Source organism: Ciconia boyciana, chromosome 13, assembly GCF_034638445.1.
Source record: "Ciconia boyciana chromosome 13, ASM3463844v1, whole genome shotgun sequence".
NCBI lineage: Eukaryota > Metazoa > Chordata > Aves > Ciconiiformes > Ciconiidae > Ciconia > Ciconia boyciana.
In genome coordinates, this window is record NC_132946.1 from 5,874,238 (window position 1) to 5,886,949 (window position 12,712).

The 12,712-nt window shown below is 44.4% G+C and overlaps 1 protein-coding gene across 5 annotated transcripts in view; it reads left to right on the forward strand.

Moving 5' to 3' along the window:
- SNX8 (sorting nexin 8) overlaps positions 1 to 12,712 on the forward strand; it is a 29,626-nt gene continuing 16,914 nt past the window's right edge. Inside the window, exons 1-3 of one of the 5 annotated variants that reach the window (XM_072878318.1) lie at positions 1 to 1,021; positions 1,728 to 1,851; positions 2,178 to 2,257. Coding sequence is in view for 2 of the 5 variants with exons in the window: in XM_072878315.1 (XP_072734416.1) it covers positions 4,786 to 4,843 (58 nt within the window). In the remaining 3 variants the exon portion in view is untranslated. The other 4 variants (XM_072878317.1, XM_072878319.1, XM_072878316.1 and 1 more) reach the window with 4 other exon arrangements.

Sequence of the window (12,712 nt, forward strand, 5' to 3'; positions counted from 1 at the left end):
TCCCTGCCCCACCGCAGCTTCTGCCCGCCGCCGCCTTCTCCCCGCTCCGCTCGGGGGCAGCCGCCGTCCCTTCGCCGCCCAATCCTCGCTTAGCCAGCGGCGGCTTCTGCTGCTTCTCACCCCACAGCAGCCCCGGCTTCTCCCGTTTCTTGCCTCGCTGTGGTTGAGCCCAAGATGGCGCCTCCCTCCAGTCTACGGAGGTGGGGTTCGGCCGAACCATTTTTCGGGAAGCGGAAAGCGGGAGGCGCCGTGACATTTAACTGCCTAGACGTAGAGTGAAGCCTTCCTGCGTTTTCGGCAGCTCTGCGTATTTCCCTGTCCCAGCGCTTGAGGAAGGTGACAGGACAGCACACTGACGCGAAACCTGCCCGCCGCCGCCGCCCCCCTACAAACCTTCCACCGTGCACTCGCCCGAAGGGTGGCGGTACCCGCGCGGGCGCTACCAAGCTCGTGCAGAGGGGGAGGCGCGCGGTGCTACGCTGACACCGCCGCGTTTGTGCTCGGGCGTGGCGAGCACACGGGGGGCAGCGGCACCCCCCCGCGGGCGGCAGGACCGCGTGGTACGGCCCGACGGCAGCCGCCACATCAGCCCCGCCAGGGGCCCGGCCGGGCCAGGCGACATGGCGGGCGCGGGCTGTCCGCGGGGCGGGGGCAGCGGGGCCTGTGGGTTCTCAGGCGGCGGGAGCGGCTTGCTAGCTCACAGCGGGCCGCGTCCAGGCCAGCTCTGGGTTCAGTTGCCAGGCCGTCTCCGAGCGTTGTAGTAATCTTTACAAGACCTTTGTGGGTTTTAAATAACATTTTCCGTGAGGTAAAAAATGACGCTTGCTGTCCCACACCACCGCTGCGGCACTCCGGTTGGCGGGAGAGGCCTCCCAAAGGAGCAGTGAATCTGACTCGACACGGTGATCTCCCGGTGTGGTGGTACAGGCAGAAGGACAAGACGAATATCCCTCTCTAGTGTTTTCCAGTGATCTGAAGTGTTACCTGGCATAATCCCAACATCTTAGTGTGACTTAAACTGGTAAGGTTCTCTTCTCTCATGCTGGATATGAACGTGACCAGCTTTCTGAGAGAGCTGACCTCTCTATCGATTAAACCATTGCCTTCTGTCTAGGGCACCTCAGGCTGATGCAAAACCATGAGGAGTGTCACTTTTTTCAGCATGCATGCTAATGCAATATATTCAAAATGGCAAAGAGAGCCTGGAATTTGTCTTGGATACCATCTTAAGCTTTTGGTAACATTTTTAGAGGAAAAAGATCAGAACGGTTTTTGAGGAATAGTTCATCTGTGCTCACTTCCGAGATGAACACTTGCATTTTGTGTAGGGTTTTTTGGGGATTTTTTTAGCCCAATGCTTTCAGTCAAATCATCAAAACATACAGAGTAAGAATGCCAGCATAAAAAATTCATGAGAAGAGCAGAACAGGTTGTACTTGGCATTTTAAATTTTGACCCTATCTTATATTGCAGTATCGTGTTTTAATAAAATCTTGAGAGAAGATATTTAAGAAATCAAGCCGAGAAAGCCCAGTTTTGTAATTTGTCAGCTAGTCACAAGATGGCACCCTAACTCCATTCAAATTTATTTGGTTGAGCCTGTCAATTCCGTATTTAAGCTATGGGCAATGCTTATGAATGGAAATGATGCCTGGTACTTTGTGCATTTATTTTTTTCCCTCGTTACATCATGGTAGTTGACCAGACTTTGACTTCCTGGTTTGCAGCAGCATTGACACGCTAAAGGGTAAAGGAAATGTCTCCTGCCATCACAACCTTGTATTTTTTCCAATGTGAGGGAGGACATGCTGTGGTTCAATCCTCAAGACTACATGGCTCTTCCAGAAGCATGTATGTGGTCGCTCTTGCCTGTGTGTCACCACTTTCACAGTTGCCTGTATTGTTGGAATGTACAATTTTTGTGTATTACCTTTCTTCCTGTTTGCAAGCCAACTACTACTTTTACAGTCACTTCGGTTAAACACTGAAATCTAAATGCTGGATCCTTCTTTCCTGTCTTTGCATGGTCAGCTATTTGCACTTTCCCTTACTTTACAGCAACTTTTGATTTATCTTCTCTTCCTTCCTTCCTTCCTTCCTTCCCCCTCTCCTTTCTTCTACTGAAATTTCCCTTCAGTCCCTGAGCTACTATCTCACTGCTATTCTTTGTCTTCCAGTCCTCACTCAGCAATCTGAGGGTGAGCGGAACAACTTTTAAACCCAGATATTTTGGCACTAGCAGCTAGAGCCTGTTCCTGTAAGTATTCCACATGCAGAATTCCTAATTGATCGGAAATTTTGGGAAAGAAGTCTGCCACGAATGGCTTTCTGTAACACAACTGTCAAACCAGCAATGCCTCATGAATTTTAGCGAGTGCAAGTGATCTGAGAATAGTGGAGCTGACAGCGCTGATTCCTAAACTGAATTCTGCAAGAGTAAGCAAGCTCGTATGGCCTGTATGAAATTTTATCTAATACTGATAGGACGTGCACAGAATGCCACATTGAAAGGCCGGAGCCTCAGGTAGTCACGTACTTTAGCATTACTTTTGTTACCTGGAACCTGCTGACGCATGCCCTTTCTTTCTTTCTCTAGCGATTATAGTTTCTTTATGCTATAGGTTTTCCAGAAGCTTTCGCTGCATTTACAGCAAATATGGAAGTGTTCAGTAACTTATATCAAGGACAATACTTTTGGCCCTGTTAAAAAATTATTTCTGTAATTGAATTATTTTTGACGGTGTTTTTCTTCAAGGCTCCTCCCATGGATTGCAAAAGCAATCTTGAGTTGAGAATGTCTTATTTATACCAAATAAATAGTTATGCTATTAGCTTAAGTACAGACCAATCAAAAATCTATAGTTAAATGAGAACATGTTGATTCCTCCATTCATTTTCTCGAAAAATGCTATATAGGCGAAAAATTGTGTAGTGCTTAGTTTCCAGAAGTGCTGAGCATGCAAAACTCTCCACTCGGCTGCTGTATAAACATGATGTGAAGGGCCTCTCAGCTTAAATAATGCCATGCTTTTTTAATTTTATACACAGCTTTAGTCTGCACCCGCGCTTGTGGGGATCTCAGCTGAAACAGCACTGAGGCAAGAGGCAGAAGGAAAAGGAGAATCACTCAAGTCATTCACATCTTTGTAGCAGCGTGAAAAGTTTCAAGGGAGAGCATTGTTATTGTAATTACCTACACCTGAAATAATTCCCGCTTTATAATTTTCTGGTTTAGTTCTCTATGCATATAGTGGAGATAATTATTTATCTTCCCAAGATTAATAAATATAAGGAACATTAATTAGTGAATGCATCCAATACTTTGGATATTAAAAACATAAAGTGTTATTATGGATTGGTGGCATCTTAATCGGGAGGTCCAGAATCTATATATATTTTTGTGTCTTGCTTATTTCATGGTGTTTTCAGGAAAACCACTGTACAAAACATACGCTTTATTTTTCACCAGTGTCAACCATATCATTCCTGGCTAATAAAGTACAGGAAGTGGAAAAAAACATCACTAATAAAATGAGAGGCATTCATACCTGAAATTCTTATTTTTTATGCAGTTTTAGAAGGTGTATTTGCATTCCAAATGCTTATATTTCTGTGCTTTCCTGAATAGGATAAAGTTAGTTTCTGCCGTGTTTACCTTTATTAGTGTATTCCTTCTGGTGCGTAGTATAACACGCTACAGTGGCTTTTCCTGTGGAAAAAATTAAATGTCTACTTTAAGTTATCTTCAATATTTCATAAAAATGTAAATGCATCCAAAATACAAAAAATACTGAGTATAGGAAACACCCCGATTGATTGACTAGATGGCAGCAGAAATTAAATGCCGTGGAAGAAGGTAACTCAATGAAAGAAAATATACCAAAAAATTGTCTTGGAGTATTTAATCTGACTTGAAATACGAAATACAGCCTTTCCATCAATCGCCACGTGACTGGAAGGACTGTCTTATTACCACTGCCAACAATTTATGTACTTTTCATAGCACGCAACGAAATCTGCCTGGAACTTCACGTTCCCAACAACCATCCTTGCCAGTTTTCTGAAAAAACTTACTTGATTTCGGAATAAAGCCTCTATTAAGCCCATGAGCCGATCACCTCCTTTTCTATGCTTTAAGATTTTTGAAAGATTTATTATTAATCTTGAAGTGGTTTAGAAGTGCTTTGAGCAATCCAGTCAACAGCAGGGACGGCTTATTGCCTCTCTGAGTGTCTGAGCCCCTACTGTGAGAAAGCCAACGCATTCTCGGCAGCCTTGAGCCCCCAGAACTGAAGTGCGTGTTGAAGTGTGTTGCCTCATCAGGGATGTTATCGTGAAGTGCTGTCACAAGCGATGGTATTTTGACATGACACAATCTATGGCCTTGACCTCGCGCTGCAGAAGGGGGAGGCTGCGTTGAGGTATTACTGTGCTGGCAGGGAGCGGAGGGCCACTGCTGTGGTGGGCACCGGAGTACCACCACGCTGGTGGGGACGTGGTCTCCGGGACACGCTGCGGGTGAGGACGCCGGTCACGGGGGCGTGTGGTGATGGCACCGCTGGAGCCGGCGAGGGCCACCCCATGTCCCCCGGCGAGGAGAGCCCGGCCAAAGTATCCCCCCCACCCCCGTGCTGTAACCACAAGCAAAGCCCCCGCCGTCCCTTGGCTCCCGGCCGCCCCACGTCCTGGCCCCCCGGGAGGCGGCCTCTCCCCGCCCGCTCCGCCCGCGCTGACAGGCGGGCGCTGCGGAGGAAGGGGAGGGCGGCCGCCGGGCCCCGGCCTCACATGACTGCTGCCGCGATGGACGGCGAGCCGCCCGCAGGCACCGCGGGCGCCGGCACAGGTACGGGGCGGCGGGTGCCCGCAGGGCGGGAGCGGGCGGTGGGGCAGCGCCGTCCGCTCCCCGGCTGCAGGGGCGCCGCCGCGGTGCCCCTTCGCTCCCGCTGGCGGCTCGGGGAGGGTGACAGGGCTCCTCGGGTGGGGTCGGGGCCGCTCCCCCCGCCAAAACCTGAGGTAAAAAGGCGCCGCCTTCCTCTTCTTCCCCCGGGGGGGCGGGTGCCGGGCCGACCCCTGCCTGCAGGGGGGCTGCCCCGCCGCCGGGCCACGGCCGGGCCTCGGCGGTGCCCGTTTCGTGGTGGCGGGGGGTTCACCTCCCCTTGCGAAGGTGGCCTCTGCCCCTTGGTGATCAATAAGGGGGAGCGTTGGTGGGCGGTGGGCGCCCCGGGTCGGTGGGTTTTGCCTGCCCCGGCGGGAAGGTGGGTCCGGGGGCGGGCAGCGGGAGGTCGGCCCGGGGGCGCCGCGGGCAGCGTTCGTCGGCCGGGCGCGTCCCGGTGCCCGGCGGCTCGGCGGGAGGTCAGCTTCGCAGGGAGCCCTTCTGCCCGGGCTTGGCGCGGGGACGGGGCGCGAAGCACAACTTTTGCTCCCGGGCGTCCTGCGGCTGAGCGCTTCTGTGGGTGCTGAAATGTCTCGATTTCGTCGCCTTGTACCCCGCCCGCTAAAATGGACTCAGCGGCACGTTAAAGCATGCGGGGACAATTTATGAAGCGGTTCAGTAGGCACTGTCACGGTCAGCCCCGGACAGAGGCCACGTCTCCTCTCCTTACTGACCCCAGCCAAAAGCAGATGTAGCATGAAAAGCAGCAGCTCAAAGCGCTGAAGTTTTAAGAGCGTGCAGCTGAATCTGAGATAAAGAAACTTGCAGCCAAATGCTGCCAGCACTTGTGAAATGAGAAATGGAGGGAGCTCCTGGGTGAATTAAGAAAATAACATGCTAGGCTCATAACAGTTAAACTGAGGAAAACTTTTAGAGGGGAAACAGGATAATACAATTCTCTAAAGTTCTCTTAAGGTGGTTTAAGTTTCATACTGGCAATTACTGCTCTGTGTATAGTATTTTTTTTCTCTGTTTGGAAAGAAAAACTAGTAGAGGTTACAAGTGGGTAAGCTTTATGCAGGGGAAAAATGCTTTGGTTGGATGATATTCAGGAGTCAGTGTGAGTGTGATTTTGATAGGCCTGTGATGCTCCTGATGCAGATAATGCTTATAAATAAATTATTTTGGAATATTTCTGTCCAGGGTTCATGTAAGATATTGGGATATTGAACAGCAGCCTTTGTGGAAAAAAAAATGTCCTACTGTACCAAAGAGAGAGCTTGTTCAGGTATGTCTATTACGGATTTACCATCTGCTTCAGGAGCCTTATAGAGATAATACAGTTGTTTCTGAGTAGAGTATTCTTGATCTGATTAACTGCAGCAGTGGCGGTGGTGCTTCTGTAACTGTCTGATCCTCTCAGCCTTATTTAGAAAACTAGGCTTTCTTTGACAAAGCTTATATTGAGAGAGAAGGTATCTAATAGTCTTAGCAAAAGAAAAATAATGCTGTGAAAGCGGGATTGTTTTTATTTCTAGCATCATGATGCGGGTTCAGTGATCTTGGAAGTTTCACACCATATATAACTTTTTTGGAGATCAGTGAATATTTTAGGATTATCTAAATCTCCCGAGTAATAATGAGAGTCCTGACAGGGGCTGTGGATGCCCACCTGTGACAGCACATGCAAATGCTGTCTTTTTTATTTTGCAGGGTTAAAAGTACTTCAACACAACCGAGAGAGAAAAGAAAAAGGATAATGTCCAATACATTAAAGTCAATTTTGCAAAGTTGTTTGTATTGACATTTTTTTTTCTCTTGCTCCCATTTGAGACTGTTTTGCGATGATTGCAGGGAGCTAATCCAGGTGTGTTGGCTGGGGAGGGAGGTGGGTGTCTCCTTTTCTTCTAGTGGTAAATCTTTAACTGTGTGTGCAGCCTGTAGGAGGGCTTGGTAGGGAGGGCTGTACCAGTTGCAGACAGTAGAATTGGCACATAACCGCTCCGATTTCCCCCACAGTCTTCAAGTTTTAGTGGGTTGGTGCAGGTTGATGGAGAGAAATGTATCGGTTACAGACATGTGGAACTGGTACAGAAGGAGGGGAGCTTTGATGATTGCTTTTCAACAGAATTTGAGATGTGAATGAGCTTCATCTAACTATAAAACATGTGAAAAGACCATTGGGAGACTACGGTGTGTGGAGTGGCATGCCATTTTTTAAATGCTTAAATACTAAGATCAAGTTTTTCCCCAGCATAATTAAGAGGGTGAGAAATGTGCAAGGAAGATGAGAAGCAAAACAAAAAGATAAATGGTTTCTTCTGATGGTGTTTTCTTGACCTGTATAAGGAAGGATGATTGTAGAAACTTGGCAATTTTATAGTTAAGCTAAAATGCCCTTGTAAAAGTTTCCTGCAGAACAGTTGTATGTGTTATTGCTTGTTGGGTTACCTTTTTGGGTCTGAATTTTTACACTTCCATGCTCTTTGTTAGAGCTGGGTGTGAAAAATTATAGTTTAGCAATCTCCCATTGTAAGCTGGGAAGCCGCCCTAGTGAGGGTTTGACTTTTTGTCTCCATAGTCTTTGGGAACATTCCTCCATGGACTTTTCCCCCCTAATCCTGTTATTTCTTCAATGTGTGTAGCTCCATCTCACTTTATTGTGTTTGCTACAGTTTAGGACTATGGCGCCGTGGATGACTGGTGAATGGAATGTGTTCCTTGTATTCCCAGACTTGGGAAATCACTTAATTAATCACTTGATGATCTAACAGCATAGTTAAAAGAACAGGGCACTAGGCTTAAAGTTAGTTCTTTGTTCTGTCACACAGATTTACTGTGTGACACTGGAAGGAGATAACACAGTGTTGGGCTATTTTTCCTGCTGTAGTATGTGATTGTGATATTTTGAGAAGCAGTTAGAGGCCTACAGCTGTAGGGGAATGCAGAAATGCTAGTGCTTTTTTATTATTATTATTAAATAAAGCTTAGATAACCTCATCTGACTATTTTTGAGTTGTGCATTACTTCTCTGCTTCATCTTGAAAACACCAAGTGCTGAGTAACAATCTGAAACTTAGTTGGAAAAAAACCCCAAACAAACCACCACCAAAAAAATCCCAAAAGCATAGCTACCCCAACACCTCAAGCAAAGGAAAAAAACCAACCAAAGAAACAAAAAACCCCAAACCAAAACCAGACCAGTCAGCACAGGATGCGTATTTAACATCTGCACTGAGAAAGCTGGGGGTTTTTTAAGGAGAAAACCAAAATGTTAAAGCCTGTTTTCCAACATCTAATTTTATGGTACTATGTGTATTATTTTGTCTTGTGTTGTTTTGGCATTGGATAGCTTGTATTTACCAGTCAGTTGTTGGGAGGGAGAAGGAAGAACGCTGTCGTACCATTTCTTAATTAGAGTGAAACTAAATATGATTACTTTTCTTGACGCTAGTAAGAAATATGGACCTCTCTTCCACATTGAACATAAATCTGTGTGTCAGTTAGCTTTGTTAGATAAAATAGACTGATTCCTTTGCGTTGCTCCTTTTTAAATAAGAATTGCATGGTTTTAAATTCCTTAAAAAAACAAAACCAGAGAAGTTGCATACAGTTGTCTCAAAAATATGTAAAGCCCTTAATAGGAAGAGAGTTTTGTTGTTTTTTTTTTTTGTGGAACTTCTGTTTTTCTTTTCTTGTTTTTAGGGGATTTCAAATTATGTAAGAATTAAAAAAAAAAAAAAGGCAAGGAAGGGAATCTGTTTGGAGGTGTAGTTGAAATCCGCATCAGCTTTCCTAGAGGTTGATGTGGACACTGAATTCTGGAATTATGGAGGAATGTGTTTGACACAATAAAGGGGGAAGGCATTTCTATAATTCCTGAGGCTTGTCATGAGAAGACAGAAAGGAAAGGGAAGTGCTGATGAATGATATTTACATTGCTGCTTTAGTATTCCTGGCCCAGGAGTTTGTAGTGGAGCCTTCATTTTTGCCAGGGAGAAATATGAGGTATCTGTGTACAAAAATAGTTGGTTCTTGTACTCCCCTGCATTTCCCGTGAGTTGGATCACCTCTGCTCCGCAAGGCTGGGGCCTGTGAGGATGGAGAAGAAATCTTAGCTATTTTTCCTAAAGGCTTTTCTTCCTTTCAGACTCCTTTCTCCTTCTAGAAAATCTGCTACTAATATAACAAGTAATTCTATGGCACCTTCTACTTAAGTGTGTCTAATAAATTTAGCTCATTAGCACCCTGGTATAATAAAGAGTTGTTAGTAGCAACCATCTGTGAAATTGAGATAAGACCTCCAAATTTGGTTGACAGAACTTAAACAGGGAAGGGAGATCTGTATTGTGATTTACCACCTATGCTTCCAGCCCTTGCATTGCCCTTCTCTTCTATATGCACTTACTCACACGTAAAACCTGCATGCAGCTAATCACAAAATTCTACTCTGGGTTTCACAAATGCATGATTTTAGAAAATTTGATTGAGGAAACTGGTAACTCTGTGGAGAGCACATTGCTGTCTAGTGTGAATGGGAGTAATGAACGTCGGGTGCCAACTAAAGCGTGAAATGTGTGGTATAAAGTAGCGAAGCTTTCTATTTCAGTTGTTTTCTGGATAAGTTTCTCAACTCCTTTCAGTCCAAAGGCTACCTGACTTGTTACCAAAAAAAAAAAAGTATTATGCAGTGTTTTCATAGTATTTTTTCCTTTACAACCAAACAAAAATTAGGCTATGATTTGAATGCTTCTTTAAACTTTTATTTCTTGTTGTCTTGCTGTCTGCTTGTTTGCATATGTATGCATATATGTATTCTTTTTAACTTTTATATCAAATTGTTTTCAGTTATACCAGGCTACTTCCTGGTATCTTATTGACAACAGATTGAGAAACTCTGCTGTAGCAAAAGGCTATCTTGCACAAAAAAGCTGATTTTATTTTGTGTGCTTCCCTGTGTTCGTTCCAGGGGACCATTCCATACCTCATATCTGTATTCACTTACTGCTCTATGTATATAAACTTTACTAGATAATGATCTGCTGAAACCAAAGGGAATGTTTTCAAAATTAGCTGTTCTCGGGCAGAGAGTGCGTGATGGGAAGCATTAAGTGTTTTGTTACAATGCATGTAAATCCTTTTACTGGTTGAACACAGGAGCTCATACCAATGAGTTCCCACTATTATCCACCATTCCTGGCCAGGGCTCTTGAGGCTGTTCCTGAATTGACTCTTTAGTAAGTAGAATGAAAAATGGGCTGCAGAATATCTTCAGTATATATTGCTTTGCAGGGTTAGTGTTAATGCCATAAGTGTTTTCTAAAACAGGTGAACAGCTGTTCCCAAGTCATCTTACTGTGTTCTCAGACCAGTGTTTGAGGGTGTAAATTCACTCTGAGTAGCTGTCTTGTTGATATGAAACATGCTGAGATTATTAATTAAACAGTAATTATTCAAACTTGTTTGTATGGTTGTCTGATTTGTATGATTTCACACATTTAGACAAGGCTGAGATCTAAAGAAGCTACAGAACATTTCAGGAAAAGCCAAGTGTGTGAACTGGTGATAAAGAGAAGGTATTTCCTGTAGGTGAATTTTAGAAAGCAAATTTAGAGAATAACTTGATGAAAATCGGCAAAGTATTACAAATGAAAGGAGCAACGTGACTGAATTGTCAAAGGAACGCTGAGTCTTGTCTAGATCTCTCTATGGGGCTTCACTCTGTAGTTGTCTTACAGGGTAATGTGGGTTCAGGTCACTGTAATGAATCTGAGTCCTTCTCAACATCAGTTTGGCTGATAATGCTGCAGGTTCCAGGACTTACAGGTGGTATACTGAAGGATTCATGGTTCATCCTATAAATCGGTTCTCCTGATACCTACTATCTTTTGCCATGGGAGTTTCAGTAGCTTACCAGACAGTGCTGAGCCCCAGTTTAGGGAAGAATTTGTGCCATGAAAGTCCCGCTTTCTCACTTGGCCAGCAGGAAGATAGAAAGCAGGGAGAGTGATTCAGTAGGCAGGAGGAGTGTTGTATTAGTACAGGTTGGCACTGCTCTCGGGGAAATAGGTGGGCTGCATTTTGGCTAGCCCCTCTTTGGGAGGCTAGCTTGCTGTGACTGCCTCTGGAACGTGAGCCAGTGGTTTGGCAACACAGAGGACTCTGGAATTCTGTTAAGTGTGTGTGTGCATTGGAGGAGTAACAAAATCTACTGTGTCAGGTTGCATTTCACTGTCTTGAGCAATTAAAACCAAGAATTACAAGGGTGTGCACCCAGAGAACCGCTGCTCTGGAGAGTGAGGCTGTCTTGTGCTTTCCATAGTTATTTTTGTGTGTATTTTTGACACTGACTCTTGATAGTGTGCTTTATTACACCTTGCTGCCCCATGAAAGGTCAGGTGGGCAGGATTTTTCTACACTAGAATATCTTTTGCCTTGCTATCTGTATTCTGAATTTTCTTTCCTCCTTTCCTTCTCAGTTCAGCATCTATCTGAAAAGTGAATATACAGATATCACTTTATCCAGCAGTATCCCATGTCAACATTGGATTAGCTTGCATTATCTTACCACAAATTTCTGGCAGGTAACAGGAACTTTTTAGAAGCTACTACGTAGGTGGGGTTAGTAGGTGATACATTAGTCTGTTAAAGCAGAGGTGTTAAGACTTGCTTCTCTGAGTCACATTAGCAGGAATCTGAAGCCTGATGAGACATGTGGGATAAGGTCATTTGTCCTGGATTTGGTTTGGTTTTCTTAAGCCACTTTATGGAACAAAGAATGCAGGGTCTGTTCTGAAGCTGTGTATCTGAAGAATCGGATATTACCTGTTTTCTCCATTTATCAGGGCCTAGAGCACATGAAGGAACAGGTGGGAAATCCTTATCAGGAGGAGGTCAGGGATTTCAAGTTAAGGATATGAGTTCCTATCTTCCCTGAGTTAATTTCTTACACAGTTATCAACTTTTTGAACTATGTATCAAAGCTTAAAGAAATAGTTCTTGCTTCTGTGGTGTTTTTGTGTTCTCAAAATTTTAGATATGTTCAAGAAGAGGTGTAACTTCTGCACAATGGCAAGGAATGGGTGATTAATGCTGCCTAGCTTTCCTAGGTGACTTTTCATCAGTGGATTTGACTTGCTTTGTAAAAGAGCTTGCTCACAGTATCCTTCTTAAACAGACATATACAGAGAGGAAGCAACCCATCTGTTCCAGACTGGAGAGTAGAACTCAGGTATGGGTTGAATAGATTCCAGGGTTATATCCACATTTTTCACCGTTTCGTATGTGTGAAATGAGTAGGAAGAAAGGATTGCTTTGAAAAACAATGTAAGCTTAGTTTACAGTCGCATAATACGTGTAGTTATGAAGTCAAAGTGAGGTAATGGGCTGCAGTCAGTCAATCGATAAGAGAGCACTCTAAATCATCATCTTTGCCCCTTCTTTGATGTAGTTTGTCCTCCAGGGCCATATTCTTAAGAGCTATCTTTTTTTACTTTTGCATCTGGCTGAGAATCAGTTAGAATCTCTCTGTCTAAAGCTGTCCAGCTATGGTTGAATTCACTGTAAGAAGATGTTTGGTTTTTTTAGCTACAAGGAGTGGAATAGGTATATTTGAAAGATTTTGCCAGAGCTTGCTCAGACTGAGGAATTGTTGGGTTGGTAGCCCTTATTAGGAACCTTTTCCCCCTGCTCTTGAACTTAAGCATATTGACATAGTAAATTATTGTAATTCATGACCACTCTAGCATACTGTCATAGAGTTTAATAAAATTATGTCAAATGAAGTGTCTCCTTCCTTTGTAATGACATGTAAAATTAATGTATTAAATTTCTGCAGCG